Here is an 18,800-nt window from a genome sequence, read left to right on the forward strand (position 1 = left end):
TCGTGAAGCTCCACCAGGACAGGGGAACCATGATCCTGATAGCACCGCACTGGCCACGCCAAGTGTGGTTTCCCATACTCCAGGATCTCTCCATCCGCAGGCACATTCCTCTGGGACAGGACTCGCATCTGCTCACTCAAAATGACGGATGCCTCCTTCATCCCAACCTCCAAGCCTTGTCCCTGACAGCATGGATGTTGAAAGGTTAGTCCTTCAGCCTTTTAACCTTTCAGACTCAGTTTCTCGTGTCCTGATAGCTTCACGAAAGCCCTCTACAAGAAAATCTTACTCATACAAATGGAAAAGGTACACATCATGGTGCACTTCTCAGTCCCTTGATCCCCTTTCCTGTCCAATCTCTAAGTTCTTGGACTATTTGTGGCATCTATCAGAATCCGGTCTCAAGACCTCTTCCATTAGAATGCATGTCAGTGCGGTAGCCGCCTTCCATAAAGGTATTGGGAGTGTTCCTATTTCAGTACAACCCCTTGTAACACGCTTTCTTAAAGGCTTGCTCCATTTAAAGCCACCTTTACGTCCGCCGGCCCCATCTTGGGACCTTAATCTGGTTCTTGGTCGCCTTATGAAACCACCTTTCGAACCTCTGCACTCCTGTGAATTAAAATATCTCACATGGAAAATGTTATTCCTTTTGGCTATCACTTCAGCTCGCAGGATTAGTGAATTACAGGCCCTAGTTACCTATCCGCCTTACACTAAACTCCTGCAGGACCGGGCGGTACTCCACACTCACCCTAAATTCTTACCTAAGGTAGTTTCGGAGTTTCATATTAATCAATCCATCATACTACCTATCTTTTTTCCCAGGCCCCACTCCAACTCCGGGGAACAGACTCTGCATACCCTAGACTGTAAACGAGCTCTAGCTTTTTATCTAGACCGTACAGTTGCTCACAGGAAGAGCACTCAATTATTTGTCTCTTTCCATCCCAACAAGTTAGGACAACCTGTGGGTAAGCAGGCTCTCTCCTCTTGGTTGGCGGACTGCATTTCTTTTTGCTATCAGCAAGCTGGCATTCCTTTTCAAGACCGTGTCAAGGCACACTCTGTGAGGGCCATGGCGACTTCAGTAGCACACCTTCGATCGGTGCCGCTTCCTGACATCTGCAGAGCTGTAACATGGAGTTCCCTCCATACTTTTGCAGCCCACTATTGTTTGGATAAAGCTGGAAGACTGGATTCCATCTTCGGCCAATCTGTCTTGCGTAACCTTTTTCCAACCTGATGTACCAACACCCTTCCACCTTCCCGGTAGGGTGCGGATGCCCTGTACCAAATTCCGCCCCAGTTGTTGTGCATGTTGCACGCCGTTGGGTGCATTTGGTGCAAGTCAGGACATCCTCAGTTCGGTACTCACCCATTTGTGAGGACAACCATCCTGCTTGTCCTATGAGAAAGCAAATGTTGCTTACCTGATGTAACAGGTGTTCTCACAGGACAGCAGGATGTTAGTCCTCACCAAACCCGCCCGCCACCCCGCGGTGTTGGGTTCGTTTCTTTTATTTTTCGGCACTGCCTGTAGCTATAAAAACAAGACTGAAGGGAGACCCCTGCTGGCTGCAGGGTTAGTGCCGTGCTGGGCATGCCCAGTAGGGGCCAGTCAAAGTTCCTGAAACTTTGACAGAAGTTTTCCGTGGTTGGGCTCCATCCTCGATGTCACCCATTTGTGAGGTCTAACATCCTGCTGTCCTGTGAGAACACCTGTTACATCAGGTAAGCAACATTTGCTTACACCTCTGCTGTGTAACTGCGCAGCCACGACTGCCAGCACTTCGTAAAGACTCCAAGGCGCTGAGGCTAGGATGAATGGTAGTACCTTGTATTGATAGTGACTGTGACCCACCATAAATCGCAGATATTTGTGATGAGGAGGGGAGATCGCAATATGGATGTATGCATCTTGAAGGTCCAGAGAGCAGAGCCAATCCCCTTGTTGAAGTAGAGGAAGCATGGTGCCCAGGGATACCATTCTGAACCGTTCCTTGTGAAGAAATGTATTCAAGGCATGGAGGTCCAGAATAGGCCGGAGGCTGCCGGCCTTTTTTTGGAATTAGGAAATATCTGGAGTAGAACCCTTTCCCCTGCTGATTCAGTGGAACCGGTTCCACGGCTCTGACCAACAGAAGGGTTGAGAGCTCTGACTCGAGTTTTCCTGTGTGGTCGTCCCAACTCCAGGATGGATTGGTTGGGAAGTCCAGGGGTGTTTTTGAAATATTTAGACGGTAACTGTGGGTTACGATGGCAATACCCACTGGTCCGTGGTGATTGGATGCCAATTTGTTGCAAAGTATCACAGGCGGCCCCCCACTGGAATATGGCTGCTGCTCTCTGGAAAAGAGTCAAAATCCAGACATAGGGCCAGCTTGTGGAGTTGGCTGTGGTCTAGATGTTCTCACTTGGCACGCATGTCCCTCTGAGGTGCTCGAGCCAGTCGTGCACGGGATGCAGGAGGGTTATATTTGCGTGGCTTGTAGAATTGTTTCTTGGGTTCTTTACGCGTGACCCTGCGGGCTACGGAGGGAAGATCTGGGGAGACAGTTGACAACTGGTGCAGGGTCTCATGATGGTCTTTTAACTGGGCCACTGTGTCCTGGATCTTATCCCCGAACAGGTTATCTCTGGTACAGGGTAGATCTGCCAGTTTGTCCTGCACTTCCGGGCATAGGTCTGAGGCCTTAAGCCAGGCCCAGCGTCTAGCACTAATGTCCACTGCCGAGACTCTGGATGCTGTTTCAGAAGAATCTTAGCCAGCTCTGACTTCATGTTTGCCTGCTTCCATTCCTTTTTGTAGGATGGAGGACAAAGTTTCCTGTTGTTGTTGAGGCAATGTCTCTGCAAATTCCTGGACTTGTTTCCAGAGATTTCTGGAATATTGGGTCATGTATAATTGATATGCTGCAATTTGTGATATCAACATGGACCATTGGAAAACTCTTCGTCCCAATGCATCCAATGCCTTCTGTTCCTTACTGGGAGGAGCAGAGAAATGTGGACGCAATCATTTAGCCTTTTTCTGAGCTGATTCCACAACTACAGAGTGGTGGGCAGCTGACTTTTTTGAAAACCTGGAGCTTGTTGAACCAGGTAGGTAGCATCTGTCTTTCTATTGACTGGGGGTACCGTACATGGATGTTCCCACAGATGGTGCAAAAGGCCAAAAGAACTTCATGCACCGGTATTGCCATTATTTCTTTGGGAGCATCTACAAATTGTAAGACCTCCAACATCTTATGGCTAGCATCTTCCTCTGTAACCAGTGAAAATGGATAATCTCAGACATCTCTTTGACATAACTGGCAAAGGAGAGATCTTCTGGAGGAGATCTTCGCCTTTCCTCTGGCAGAAGGCTCTGAGAGCAAGTCCTTGGACATCTGTGATGAATCATTTTATTTATTTATTTATTTATTTATTTAAAATTTTTATATACCGATATTCATCAATGATATCACATCGGTTCACAGTGTAACGCAAACTGACGCCTGGGGTAGCGCTTTACATCGAACAGTTATAACGAGTTAACATAAGAATAATTGAGGAAGGGAGATATAATGGGGAATTTAACACTAAAAACTATAAACAGGATTAGCAATTATATACAAAATGTACATTAAGAGGAGATAACATAAAAAATTAATTAGGGGGAAATTGGGATGAGATGAGGGGAGGGGTGGGGGAAGTGGAAGGAGGGGAAGGTGGCGGAGAATCCATGGGACGATGCATCTTGAGGATGCATCGTCCCATGGATTATAGGGACTTTCCTCTTCTCCCGGTGGAGCTCCCAATGGAGGAAGCATGCCAAAGCCGAGAGGGCAGGAAGGCATTGATGGATGCGGCATTGGCATCAATGGAATTGGTGCTGGTATCGAGGGCATCGTGGCAGATGAGGTGCGCTTGGGTACTGGTAGCGCTGATGGCCCTAGCATGGGCTCTGGCATCAACGGTTCCCGTGGAGGGATGTGGCCAGGAATTGATCCTTCTTCCTCTGAGGAACCTGGAACTAGAATCGGGACCTGTGGAGGCCTCGATGGACGACTCAATGCCAGCGTGTCCGGTGGCAGAAGAGTCGATAAGGCACCGATGAGGGTATCGAGGTGCTTGAGGAGTGGTGCAATCATCGAGGAGCCGGTTCTGGGGCCGGTATGGGGGCTGGTGCCGGTGGCGATTGGCAGCCTCGTAAGGCTTTCAGCACTGCCTCTTGGCCCATGCAGTCCAATTCCTCCCGGGAAACTGGCATGGGTGGCACGGCAATCGGGATATGAGGCAGGCTAGGCATCTCCAGAGCTTCCATGAAGGCCCGGTGCCCGGCACCGATCCAGAGGAGGATGGGGGCTCCACTCCCCGGGCCCTCTTCACAGGCGGCTCGATGGAAGTCGATGCCACTGCAGTATCTGTGCCGGCACCGTTCGGGGACCCCCCCGTCGGTGACAGTGTCTATGTTTCCCTCAGTGCTCGGTCCGGTCTTTCCCCAGCACTGAGGATGATGACGCTGATGTCCTCGATGGAGTCTGTGACGGACGGTCACCCTGTCCACGATGCTCCTGGTGAATCGTCTCCAAGGTCGATGGACCCTCCTCAGTCGGTGGTGCTTGAACTTCCGTCGATGGAGCAGTGTGTTTTGAAGCAAACAACTGCTCCATTTTGTCCAGGTGAGCACGACGGCCTTTGGGGGTCATTTGTGTGCAACTAGGGCATCGATGAATGTCATGCAAGGGGCCTAAGCACAAAACACAGATTTCATGCGGGTCCATTATGGACATGGTCCTTGGACACTCGGGGCATTTTCTAAACCTGGTCGCCATGTTAAAAATTGGCAGGCACGCGGTCAGTGACTGTCGGGCACTAAAGCGGTAAGCTGTCGGGAACCAGCCGCAAGTACCGGAAAAAAACACTTACCGAGCGTTGGAGGGAATGGAGCACGATGGGGGACCCCAGTGAAGGGTTTTAAAGAAGATAAACTTTAAATATTTCCGTGAGGAAAGTTGTGAGAAATTTCTCACAGAGCTCCTAAACTGCGAGACAACTGCTGCACAGAAAAAAAAAGAGACTGTAAGTTTGACCTGCATGCGTATTGAATGTCTACAGTCTTGATTTTGTTACCTCTGCTAAATAAGAAAATAATAAAATATTTTGACAGACTTGTTGAACCAGGTAGGTTCAACAAGTCTGAAGGGGGGACCCCTGGTGGCTACAGGGTTAGTGGCATGCTCAGTGTGCCAGTCAAAGTTCTAGAAACTTTGACAAAAGTGTTCCGTGACAGGGCTCCATCTGATGATGTCACCCATATATGAGGACTACCATCCTGCTTCTCCTGGGAGAAATAGTGTTAATCTAGATATAAACAGACTGTTATAGCATTTCATTAAAAAATCCTAAACAAATAAGATACATAACTGTTAATTTTTATTGGGGTTCACTTTGGAGTGGCTGACTAGCCATAGCAAGCACAATAGAAACCTCAAATTTAAATTTGTTAAATTTTGCTCTTCCACTCCTAGGTCTGGCAGCACAGGGACGCAGTGAGTGTGTGCATGCTCATCGTCCCAGCAGCAGTGTCTCAATCATGGCTTGGACTTTCACTTTAAAAGGAGGAGGCAGACCAGGAAATGCTGTAATGCAATTTCTGCTTTGAAGTGGCCACTTTCATGCCCTCAGCAATAGTGCCCGTAGGTCCTGACTACTGTGGCCATCCACAGGTCAGGAACTGGTAGTTAGGAAATTCCCACTTTCTGTTGGCTTTTGCCGCTGTGTTAACTGAACTTGGAAAGAGGGGAGGAGACAAGCACATTTGAAAAACAAAATGTAAACACAGTTAAGTTACTATGTCAAAATATTTTATTATTTTCTTATTTAGCAGAGGTAACAAAATCAAGACTGTAGACATTCAATACGCATGCAGGTCAAACTTACAGAGAGAAACATCGGCAGGCTGAAACATGGCAACCGTAATAAATCAAACTACAATTCAAAGCAGTTCAATGAGTTTCCTTCTCATGGAGGCGAAAATACAAAAGACGTTTACTTGGGGGAGGAGCGAAACAGGGGCGTTGAGTGCGGGTTTGTACCTTGTATCTCAGTGCCTTATGGTACTTGTAGTCCTGTGTTTTCTTATATGAAAAATAGATTACTAATACTAACATACCAATGCGAATGAAAGAAGTGAACACTCAGGGTCATCCATTGCTGTCAACCAACAGGCAGTTTGGTCACCTTAGAAGAAGTAATTCAGTACCCTGATGGCTCAGGAATTTTGCCAACTAGAAGCATTTCAAAGTACGGAATATTTTGTGATGCATGTAATGTGGTATTTCTTTTCTCATGTTGTAATATAGATGTTTGAGTCCCACAGGGCTATGCACTTGTGTTCTGAAGAAATATACTCCTCTGCATAACATTTTGCTCACCTTACAAAGGTTTGCTAAAGGGAAGACTCTGTGCTTGCTGCAAGATGGTTTTTTTTAAATAAGAACCTCTTAAGCGGCATTTCAAGCCACCCAATACAAACGTAGACAGGATTCCCCTAGAAGTATAGCTCTGCTTTATCTTTACACATCCCTTTTCAATAGAGAATTAGGTCAGGGATTTGTGGCAGGAGCCAGGCAGCTGCCTGCTGTCTAAAGTACTAGCACTGAGGAGCCGAGGTGATAACACAGTACAGCCTGACCCGATTAGCTGGAGTCTGCAGCAACCCCCAAGAAAGGGAAGGATTGCTTCTTTATAGCGAGAACAGAGCCCCAGATTTCAGAGTAGCTTTAATAGACAGCACTAGGTGTTAGTGTTGTGCATCTCTAAGCAGAACATTTCATACTTGGCTGACTTTGGCTAGTCTGAAGTAGTGCTTGGAACGTTTAGGAGTGTCCTGTGTCTGCTGCAGATGTAAACTCCAGGTCCTCACAGGGCTTTTATTCAAAGAGGACTTTTCCCTCATGCAGTTTATAATAAAATAACAGCCATAAAATTATAAAAATGAAGAACAAACATAGATGATCATCCTCTTCACTGCTAAACCATGCACCCCTGCATCCCCACCCACTCAAACACTAGGGAACAGAAAAGCCTCAATGTTTTTCCCAGAGTTCAAGCAGATTTAGCCAGGGTTTTGCTGCCATTCAGGTTTTATGGACAAAAATCCCTCTGATCACCAAATAAGTGATCGACCTTTGTATAAGCAGACTCAGCTAAACTGCCTACTGAAGCAGACTAAGCTCCTTATTACCTTTAGTGTACAATCAAGAACTAGTGTGTGCTCTTCACTTATCACTTGTTCGGGTGGTGCACTCCTTTCTGGGGGCTTGTAAAAGAACCTGTTACAACCCTCCCCTCCCTCCGGCCCCACCAGAGATTTTGTTTTCCACCGCCCTTTCCTTCCCTCTCCAGTGAGATGCTGTGGTTACGCAGCCGTTCCATGGTGCAGAAATGTGCATTCTTGGTGCTGAACGATGAATCACACCCAAGCTCTCAACTCATGGACACGAGGAACGCTGTTTGAGAATCAACAATACCATGCAGTAGAATATGCAAAATTGGTAAAATATTCATCAAACAAAATCAATTATATTAGGTTAACATATGTAAAATCAAAACAAATTTCCAAACAAAACCCGAGTCGATAATGTTGCCTTCACTGTGTAAAGGGGCGGACCTGCAAGTAGGATTTTATTTTTATAGTGCCTCCCTCTGATAATGTTTGCTATGGAGCTGGATTCCTGTTAACCTGCTGTTTTCTCCTATTTTGCTGCTTTTATTTTGGATTAGTTTTATCAAATCACATTGAGCATTATTTGTGGGGTAACTGATCCAGTAATGCAATTGGGGCCAGCTTACACCAATTTAAGTCCATGCATAAATCAACCAGACTGTCTGACTGAGCCTTTTTGGGGGTTTTTTTGAGGTGGGGGGGGGGGGGGGGGGTGAGGGGTGGCTGAACAAACACTGGAACTGTAGACAAAAGGGATGAAATGATTGCTGGTGGTTTGTATTGTTTCAGAGCAGGCAAAAGCAGTCATTCCTGTCACCAGCAGCAGCACCAAGGCTTCTGTGCTATCATCATGCCTGCTTCTGCTTTGCTATCTGCCTTTCTCAGCAGATAATTATGCTAATCCATTTTCCAAGATTTCAAATTCTCCTGTACTAATTACTGCACCCCAGTGATTTTTCCCAATTGTGCCTGACTTAAGAATTTTCTTAGCGTTTTACACAAGGATATTAGCACAATGTATCATGGGAATATGAGGCTTTTCCCAAACAAATGAGATATCAGAATATGATTAGCATGCTTGTCAGACCTAAACAAGAGCCAAATACCTTTGCCCTCAGTGATTTTCTCTCTTTATCTCCTGCACAGTGAAGGCTACAAACTGATAGTGACGGATTCTTTACTATATTTACATGGTTCCAAACTACAAATCACCTAGGATTAATTTTCTTTTTGCAGTGGACTGAATGGAATTGCACAAAGCTCGACAGTTTTTTTTTTTTACAAAGGAAGATGCTGTTTATGGCATTAGAGTTTTACTGTGTGCTATTATGGGGCAAGAGAGCGGTTGACCAAAATTTGTCTCAAATAATGTCCTTATACCAAAAGAATGTGTGTTAAGGGAGCCAGTATTCACTGATTTTCCAGATCCATTCCTGGGAAATTCATGCTTTATATTTAATGAGGTTTTCAAGACCTGTTCTTTGACAACTAATTTGTTTACTGAGAAAAGAGACATGTAGTTTTGGATTTGGTCAAGTGATCCTGCTATTCTCATTAAAGAGATTGTTGAAGATAAAAGTGTGTGGGGAGGGGGGGGGCAGAATATGTGATTTCTGGATAGTAAATCCACTTCCAAAATAACCCATCAAAACTGCTCATCGATCACCTGTTTCATGTTTTGGGATGCACGCCCTAGTATGAAGAGCTGTTTATTTCTGCTACTTATATGCCTCCAGTTTTATGCATATCTATAATATTTTACAAAAGAACACAATGGTTATTAGAATAGGTTTTCCCAAATTCTGCATAAGGGTGTTCCTCTTTGCAAGGCACCTAGGAGTTTCATCTTTGCAGTGCCTTTATACAGTTTAAAAACCTCCTCTTTTCCAATTGAAAAGAAGATGGGGAAAATAAATTGCCCTTACGGTCTGGTGGATGTATCCCTGTGCAGTACTGATGTGAACAAATTAAAAGCAGGGGATGTGTCTGTTAGTCCAGCAATCTGAGCCAATAACTCACTGCATCATTTCCCATCCCCCCCAGCCATGTTGTTTTGTATAACACAAAATTTCCTACAGGATGTTTGAAAACTGGAAAGAAAACTACAGCGAGGTACCCAAGATCCATATACACAGCGCCTGACACATCCGCTTCCTCAGATCATGCTGTGTTCGGAGTGAGGCGCTTGCCTCTTCCGCTCCTTCAGGAAACTCCTGAGCTTCATGCTAGGGAAACACACTGTGGCTTGTGGCAGTGTGGCCAGACCAGCTTCCTGGAGCCACGGAAACTGAAGGCATTCTGAGGCAGAGGGTCTTCCCCTACAAAAAAAAATTTTTTTTTCAAGAAACGTTTTCTACAATAACTGCTAGCAAATGTGAAATCCTGCTTGTCGATGTCACCTTTGAACCATGGGTCCTTCTCAAGTTCTCCATTTGTTTTTCTAGAAATATCAGTTGTGAATCATGAAGGATTTCTTACCATGGATTTGCCCACAAAGTGCTCTGCAGGAAAGACACTGCTCCGCCAGAGAGACCAGCATAGCACCTGGTGAACTTAATTGTCCCCTTCCGTATGCCCTTCTCCAACTCATAAGCTACGTCGGAACTGAAGGGATAGTCTGCACTCAACCTAAGAAAAAGGAGATAATACAATGTTAACTTTATGCGAAATCCAAGCTGGACTGAATTAACCATGACATGTAGGTAGCATCATCTGACGGCATGAAATGGACCCTTCTCGCTAAGCTCACAGAACTTTTGCGTTACTGAGCCTGTGCAGGAATTTCTGCATAAGCATTGCCTCGTGAGCCCCTTCAGCTTTTATCATTCGAGCATCAATATGGATGTGTACCCTATCTTTCATTTTTTTCTTCTTAATTGATATCTTTAGTAAAATTTATTCTTTTAAAGTTTTTTCAACTATTAAGTTGTCTCGCTGCCTCGGCATTCCCCCCCTCCCCAAACAGCACTTTTCAGTGCTATTTTTTAAAAAAGCCAAAAAAAATTCTTCACATGATGTCTGTGATGGGTGGCATAGGTGTCAGCTCTTGTTGCTATGGCATAGTTGGCATAGCATCATGAGGCCTATGCGGACGGCTGGCAAATGCGTTCTGTAGTGGGACACGCTAGAGCTTTACCTATACCAGCTGCCTTCCCCGCAAGTTGAGCCCTTGGGTTCTGGAGGCCTTAGGGCTTAGGGCTTACGTGGATCCCTAAGGTGGTCTGTGGTAAGCAAGAGTCCAAGGGCATGCCAGGATCAGGGCAGGCAGCTGTTCAATGCTGCTCCTCCAAGGGGAGGAGCTAGCAATTATAATACTCTGTAGGCGGAGCTAATGGTCTGTAGCAGGTTGGCTCCTACAGAGTGGCGGTTGGTGGATTACCGCTCGTAGTGGAATTGGTGAATCCCTGGGCTGATGGCAGATGACAGCGCCCCCAGGAGGGGATCCTGAGAGGAACCACCGACTAGGCTGGAGTATAGACACCACACAGATAGATCTTTATTAGACTGGAAGTTGAACCACCAGTCGTGGCAGTAGTGAGTCGATGTGTCCAGTAGGGCTGAAGTCCTTCTGATAATGGAATTAATCTCTGGGTTGCTGAGCTGTAGAGAGAGACTAGAAGTAGTGAGTAGACAGGGTATACTGGATAAGATGGTACACTCACAATAGTAGATGTTAGAATTGGTCACTATGCCAGAGAGTCTTCAGTACATTCAGGAACAGGAGCCGTAGGTGAACACTGATTCCTAAAAACAGTCTGTAATCAGAACTCACAATAGCTGTATATGAAATGGCTTCTAAAGTAGAAGAGAGTCTGTAAAGGATTCTAGGAACATAGGCCCTCATGGAGTGAGTACTGGTTCCTATCTGCAATCTTGCCAACATAATTCTCGATCTCCGTACCTGCAATAACGTCTTGGACAAAAGGGAGTCTTCAGAGCTATAGGAATGTAGGCCCTCGTGGAGCGAGTACCGATTCCTATATACAATAGTACTCACTGTGTTCACATCTGCGATCGCTTCCAGGCAATAAGGAGTCTTCTGAGTATTCAAGGATGTAGGCTCTCAAAGAGCGCGTACCGGATCCCGTCTTGGCAATCTAAAATCAAGAAGAGAGAGCGGAGCTCCCGTGGAGCGGGTACTCCTGGTAAGTACATAAAGCAGAGTAGCTGGGTGAATCGAAAACAAGAAATAAGATTCAAATCCTTGCTATCTCGTTTGAGGTTAGCAAACAAAGACCTTTTAAAGTGAACATGGATGACGTCACTATGGAGGGACGCTCCCGAGGTTCGCGCCCTTGCTGGTTCAAAGTCTGGAGCGTGCGCGCACTCTTACATCATCAGGAACATGGCGGATCTGTAGCGTCAGGCCAGCCCGGAGACTCCGGAGAGATGTGGCAAGAGGACGCCGTGGCAACAGCCATTTCTCAGAACCGGAGGGAGTCGCCACACAGGTAGAGAGGGTGGAGCGAGGGCGGAGAGTAGGCATGAACGCAACAGCAGCAGACTGAAGAAGTCAGAGACAGGCCAAGGTCAGGGCAGATGGCAAATGGGGTGGTCAAGTCCATGCAGAATATCAGGTCCATAGGGCAAGTAATCATGGTCGGGTCCAGGCGAGAACTCAGAATCCGAGTGGCAGAGCTGGAAGCTCTGAAGTAATTGTCCAAGTCAAGGGCACCACAGGTGAAATTTTGGTAAGGTATTGCTCATGACAGCTAGGGCTCCACTTGGCGCTCTGTAACATGGCCCAATCAATGTGTGGCTGATCTGGCATAAACCACGGTAGGCCCAAGATGACTGCATTAACTGCTTAAGACAAAACAAAGACTGATTTGATCTTCAGGCTGAATCCCTTTTGCATAGTGAGGGGTACAGTGGCTTTCAAGACATGCCCAGGCAAAGGTTCTCTTTATATCGATGAAACTGAGAGCGGCCTGTCAGTTAGTGATGGACCAAAGCCTTATTGATGAAGCTTCTGCCAGCGCTGGTATCCAAGAAGGCAAGAGCATCTACAATAATGTCCCCAAGAGAGAGACGTACTGGTACTAGCAGTTGTGGAGAGGTGCAGGGATGACCTAGGGTGTTTCCCAGTTTATTCAGGCAGTGACTTGTGAAATGCTTAGAGGCTACAGAATATAGATGCAGATTGAGTCTGTGATGACTTTGCTTCTCCTCTGCAGATAGCTTGAAGTGGTCAACCTGCATGGCGTCTACTGGGGCCGGTCCTGACTCAGGGGATAAGCAGAGGGGTCACTGGTCACTGGAAATTCCAAGCAAGGTGTACAGGGCAGTGAGCCTAGCCTCTCTCTCTCTGGCCCTTTCCTGCATCCTCAGGTCTAGCCCTATGGCTAGACCTTATTAAGCCTTCCAAAGTATGCAGCAGGTCCTGGGCAGCCAGCTTATCTTTAATGCATTCCATGAGTGCTTGCCTAAAAATTGCAATCAAAATTTCCCCAGTGGAGTTCGGAGGCTAGAGTGCGGAAGTGCACTGCATACTCCCCCCACAGACAGAAAGCAGGAGTTTGGATGCCTTGGAAACTGTACAACCAGACTCATGAAAAATCTGCTGGAAATTTTGCAGAAAGCGCATCACGTCTCCCAAGAGTGGATCATCCCTTCCCAAAGGAGTGAGGCCCAGGCTAGGGCGGAGCCACCCAACAAGGAAAGAATATATGTCATCTTGACTCAGTCTGTCAGAAAAAAGGTACCTGCAATTCAAATTGCATCCGACAGTGGTTTAAGAAGCCTCTTCATTTCATTGGATCTCTATCATACCTCAGGGGGTGGAGGCAGGTAAAACATGGGACTAGTAGGTCATATCATGGAAGCCGGAGTGGACGGGCAGCTATGCCCTGAAGTATCCGGCCATGGTGTTCAGCTGATCCTGCTACTGCTGGAGCTTGTGTGCTAGCCTGGTGATAGTGAAGGCCCGAGGTGAGTCCGCCGAGCTCATGGCTTCAGCAAACTGTGATGGTTGGTGTGGATTTGAGCCCTTGTTGCTGAGGCATAGCTGATGCAACCTTGTGGGCGGACCTACAAGGCCGACACCGCCAGCTAGAGAATGTGTCCTCTAGCGGGACAGGCTGGAGCTTCATCTATACCAGCCGCCTCCGCCAGGTTCTGGTGGCCGGCAGGGCTTAGGTGGGTCTCTAAGGCAGTCTGATAAGTAAGAGTCCGAGGGCATAATCAGGGTTGGGGCAGGCAGCCGACTGAAGAAGTTAGAAACAGGCCAAGGTCGGAGCAGGGGTGGTCAGGTCCAGGCAACAAGCAATCATGGTCAGGTTCAGGCAAGAGGTTAGGTCCAGGTGGCAAGTAATCATGGTCTTGTCCAGGTGAGAAGTCAGAATCCGGGAAGCAGGCCAAGGTGGACAAAGACACACAGAAGACACTGGATGAGATAGACAGGATAAGGTGAGGCTGGATGAGGAAAACTAGATGAGGCAAGGCTGGACAAGGAAGGAAGGCTGGAGAAGACATGAATGCAGGAACAAGCTGGAAGACATAGGAACACTGGCACGCTGTAGCAACATGCACTGCTATTAGGCAAGAGACCTGTTGCTGAGACAGTGTTTCAGTGCATGGTTAGTCCTTAAGTACCCAGCTGCGTGATGTCACGAAGAGGGCTGGCTTTTTGGGTTCCTTCAATGGGCCCTTTAAAGGCAGGCATGTCATGCATGCACATGCTTAAGGACAGCCCATGAGGAGGAAGGGTCTGCATCCTGTTGGTGGTGTCCTGCTGCATGGAAGAAGCAGGGCAGTCTCCAAGTTGCTTTGGGGGTCTGAGCATTGGGAGGGTGAGTGATGCTGGTCGCGGACGAGTCCCACAATTACTGGTTGTAACAATATCGGACTCCAGGAAATCCACTGTTAGTGGCTTCAAAGTTTGGGTATGCAATAGGAAAATGACCATTACAAATAGATATGACATCTGTTACTGCTGCCTCAGACTGAGCCACGACCAGGCAAATGTTGCCACTGTGTCCAGATGTCCCTACATTCCCAGAAATCTGGAGCCTGGAAAATGGAGGAATTATGTAAGTCTCTCAAGAGCCATAGTTGATCCCCCTCCCGGATTGGAGCCTTGTCTTGCCGAGTTGAACAGGAATTCCTGTTAGTGGAGCAACCCAAATCCTTGGAGTCAAGAAAACAGAAAAAGTCGTGAATCAGCACTGTTAAGAAGAAGAAATGCCACTCTTCGGAGCTAGTGATGCATCTGATGCTGAAAATGCATTAAGTCTCTCTGCTATCGCAGCCGATGCATCAAACCCTGGGATCATTAATGCATGTGGGTCAGATGCCATCAATACTTACAGCACTGGTCCGTTGATGCATCATCAATGCATCAAGAATTGGCACCTTCAACATATAAAGCCTTGGTACTATTGACACACAACACCTTGATATCATCCATGCATAAGACCGCAACATAAGACTCATCGAGCCCTGGAGCACATGATGCATCGAGCCTCAATGCCATTAATGCTCCCTCCCATGATGCCTTGCGATACACTATTGAAGCACTGAGCTGCAGTGCTTCCAGTGCAGCTGTCACTAGTTTACCAGCTACTTCAATACATATGGGATTTTCAGGGGCAGAATGAAATATGCTCCACTTATCCCCTCCAACTTCTAGGGCAATGTTACCATCAAGGTTACTGGCACAAGATCTGTACCTAGATATGCAAAATCCCATCTCTTCTGTGGTGACCTTGATATCTAACCAGCCCTCAACACAAGTTTTACAAAGTCCCAAGGATGTGCAAGGAGATTCCATCCTGGTATCTGAAGATGTTCCACCTCCCTCGCCCAGCCAGAGGACTTGTCAGCCCTTGGACCAAATGAGAGAGTTAAGAACATAAGAACATGCCATACTGGGTCAGACCAAGGGTCCATCAAGCCCAGCATCCTGTTTCCAACAGTGGCCAATCCAGGCCATAAGAACCTGGCAAGGTCCCAAAATCTAAGTCTATTCCATGTTACCATTGCTAATGGCAGTGGCTATTCTCTAAGTGAACTTAATTAATAGCAGGTAATGGACTTCTCCTCCAAGAACTTATCCAATGCTTTTTTAAACACAGCTACACTAACTGCACTGACCACATCCTCTGGCAACAAATTCCAGAGTTAGTAAAGACTTTCTTTACCTCTCTGGTAGCTAAGGAGAAGGAAGGTACTCTTCAATCTCTCCTTTCCAGAATATTAGATTTTCTCCCACAGGAAGGAAATTAAAAAGTCATGGAATAGGGGGTAGTAACCTATAATGGATTGGGAACTGGTTAAAATATGGGGAAAAAAAGAGTAGGGCTAAATGGTAAATTTTCCCAGTGGAAAAAGGTGAATAGTGGATCCATTCTGGGACCGCTGCTTTTTAATATATTTATAAACGACCTAATTTATGGAACACCTTACCACCGTACTTGAGGATGGAAACTAATCTCAAAGTTGTTAAGAAAGGAGTCAAAACATGGCTTTTTAACCAAGCTTTTAACAACATTGATTGTATTTATTTCTTTTATTGTATAGATTTAAAATGTATTTTGAAATATAGTTTTAGACTTATTTTAGCTTTTAAATGAAATGGATGTTTTAGATTTTATTTTTCTTGTTTTAAATGCAAATGTGTTAATTATCATTTGCCGTATGATGTAAACCGACGTGATATGTTTTTACTTGAATGCCGGTATATAAAAATCACTAAATAAATAAATAAATGGGAACGACGAGTGAGGTGATAAAATTTGACGATGACACAAAGTTATTCAAAGTTGTTAAATCACAAGAGGATTGTGAGAAATTGCAAGAGGACCTTGCAAAACTGGGCATGCAAATGGAAAATTAAATGTAATGTGTACAAGTGCAAAATGATGCGCTTAGGGAAAAATAACCTAAATTCTAGGTATACAGTGCAAAGTTCAATATTAGGAGTCACCATTCAGGAAAAGGATTTAGGCATCATCATCATAATACTGTGACCAGCCAGCCCTCCTCAAAGACCCCCTCCTCAAGCCTCCTATCAACAGTCCGAGGGTAAGGGTATCAGTCCATACCGGATGGAGGTATTCAAGGGTCCAAAAAATGGAAGCTGGTAAATCCGGGGACAGCATGAAACAAAGCAAAGCAGTAGGAAACCACAAAAACACGGAAGACACGACGAGAGACCAAAGAAGACGAGACCAAGAGCAGACAAGACCGAGAGAACATGAGACCAAGCAAGTGGTGACCCGGCGAACGGTGACCGCGCGAGCAGAGACCGAGTGAACAGTGACCGCGCGACCGACAATACAAAAACACAAAAGAGGGAGCAATGGAACGGAGAGCAAGGGAGCACAAAGAGTGAAAGAGCAAAGAGCGAGAAAGCGGAAAGTGAAAGAGCGAAGGGCGAGAGAGCGAAGAGCGCCAAAAGCGAGAGAAAGAGAACGAGGGAACGAAACGCGGGAACGAGGAGGACGGGAAACACACAAGCGGGAAACAACAAGCGGAAAACAAACAAACGAAGAACAAACAAAGAACAAGACAAACGAGCAACAAACAAAGAACAAGGCATAACAAGCAACAAACAAGATCCAAACAAGAAGCACCACGAAACACCAAGAAGACCTGGGGGAGGGAACCCAGGGCGGGAAAACAAAAACCAGCAACACCAGTAGGGGTGCAGTTGCCTCCTGCAGGTCATTTAAAAAAAAAATCCAGACAGCTGGCGCCTCCAGCAGGTCGTAGCAGTGGCAAAACTGGCACCTGCAGCAGGTTTAGGACATAAAATCCTGAAAAAATTTTTCAGGTCCCAAAACCGGTCCAGGAACACAGACAAGACTCAGGAACAAGGCGAATCCATCGCTGGGAAGCACCGTCGGGCACATGGCCTTGCATTCTGTAAGCTAACGGGGGTTTTTTAGTGTGCCCTTGGGCCTCAGCCCGACCCTAGACGGATCCAGGATTGAACCGAGGGTTGACGGCATGTTCCAGCATGGCTGACAGTCTTACCCTCCACCAGGCCTGCAAGCTCCCATGGCCAACAACAGGATGATGTTGGAAATTGAATTGTCCTCCGACCATTCCGAGCCCTTTTGGACCTGCTGCATGGAACAGCATGGAGCAGCAGGCCTGTCCAAGGGTGAGGGCAGACGGGCCTTGACACGAAGACATGACAGCAGACTCGATGCAACAGCATCACGGATGACGACTTGACACCAAAGCTGATGCGACGGCATCCAGGACAAGACGAGGAACTTGACAAAGTTCAGACGAGACAAGAAGCTGGGCGGAAGGACATAGGCACTGTCTCTCAGGGTGCCCTACTCAGCCCACCAGTGGGACTGAGTCGCGGACCACCCTGTCCCACTGCGTGCCCTACACAGCCCAAGGAGGCTGGTCACGGACCACGCTGGGAGCGGGACAAGTGCAGGGAAGGATCCAGTCGAAGCAGAACTCCAATGACGGAGCCGATGTCGTCCGAAGCTCCACCAATGGCTGGCAGGACATGACGGCTCAGGAGCACAGGACACCAGTCCACCTGCAGGCTAGTCCCCACTCGGGAAAGACGTCATCCGAGGGTCTACTGGCCTACAGGACCAAAAGGCTCATGAGCGTTGACGAAACAGCAAAGGGCAGGACATCGAGGAACCAGGAACAACAGGAAGCGGAGGAATCAAGACGAGATACCAGGACAACTGGACGAGGACCTCAGGCACGAAGACTTAACTTGACATGGCCTGACGTGACGTGACAACAAGAACTCCATGGAGAGGACGAAGAAGACCTGACGGAGCTCTGGCAGGCAGGAGCCTCCAGAGTGAAACAACTCCAATGCAAGTCCAAGACTGAATGACGGAGCAGCCCTTTTATAGGGCTGGGCAGGAAGTCCACTCACTAGGTGGGGTCAGCCACACTTCCTGTGGCTAGCCCTTTAAATCTTGAAGAGAGGCGTGTGCTGGCGCCTAAGAGAGAGCAGGAAGCTGTGCAGGATCGCGGACAGTGGCCTGCACTGACACACAGAGCCAGAGACGCAGGGCTGGGACTGAGGAGCAGGCCCGATGACGGCAGTGGCTCCAGCTGCTACAGGAAGCCCCGGGGGCGGCTCCAGCTGCCACTCCAGCCCGGGGATGTGGCCTTCGCGCCGCGAAGAGAAGATGAAATCAGCGGCGGCTCCGTGCTGCATGGGAATGCCGAAAGTCTGCAGCGTCGGCCGCAGTGAAGACTACAACCAGGGGAGGCCTCCAGGCCACAGGAGGAACTTAAGTCCACAGCTCCGGCCGCATTGAAGGCCCGACATCTGGCAGCACAGCCGCGTCGGGGAGAAGGAAAGCAGCAACGGTGAGTGCCTGCTTGCGGGGGGACCCGCGGGCAGGACGATCCATAACAGCTGAAACTTGGTCATCAATGCATACCTTTACATCCCATTACACTCTGGACAATCTTTCAAAGAATGACAGTACATTTGGACAAGCAATTTTGTGTAGCATGTTCAAACAGTAGTCTACTCTCCATGGTAGGGTCCAGATTGGTTATTCAGTAAATGCTCAACTGCAACCTTCAGCTTGGGACTTCCCATGTGTCATGGCTAATTCAGCCCTGCTTGTCAACGGAGAAT

The 18,800-nt window shown here is 47.3% G+C and overlaps 1 protein-coding gene across 9 annotated transcripts in view; it reads right to left on the bottom strand.

Annotated features, from left to right (window-relative positions):
* Positions 1-7,912: 7,912 nt before the first annotated feature.
* OBSCN (obscurin, cytoskeletal calmodulin and titin-interacting RhoGEF) overlaps positions 7,913-18,800 on the bottom strand; it is a 745,212-nt gene continuing 734,324 nt past the window's right edge. For all 9 annotated transcript variants that reach the window (XM_029588301.1, XM_029588307.1, XM_029588308.1 and 6 more), the window contains 2 exons: positions 9,695-9,844; positions 7,913-9,534 (listed from right to left, as the gene is read on the bottom strand). In XM_029588301.1, the coding sequence (XP_029444161.1) occupies positions 9,372-9,534; positions 9,695-9,844 (313 nt within the window). In that variant the 3' untranslated portion in view covers positions 7,913-9,371. The remainder of the gene's footprint in view (positions 9,535-9,694; positions 9,845-18,800) is intronic.

The sequence above is a fragment of the Rhinatrema bivittatum genome, chromosome 2 (genome assembly GCF_901001135.1).
Source record: "Rhinatrema bivittatum chromosome 2, aRhiBiv1.1, whole genome shotgun sequence".
In the NCBI taxonomy this organism is placed as follows: Eukaryota; Metazoa; Chordata; class Amphibia; order Gymnophiona; family Rhinatrematidae; genus Rhinatrema; species Rhinatrema bivittatum.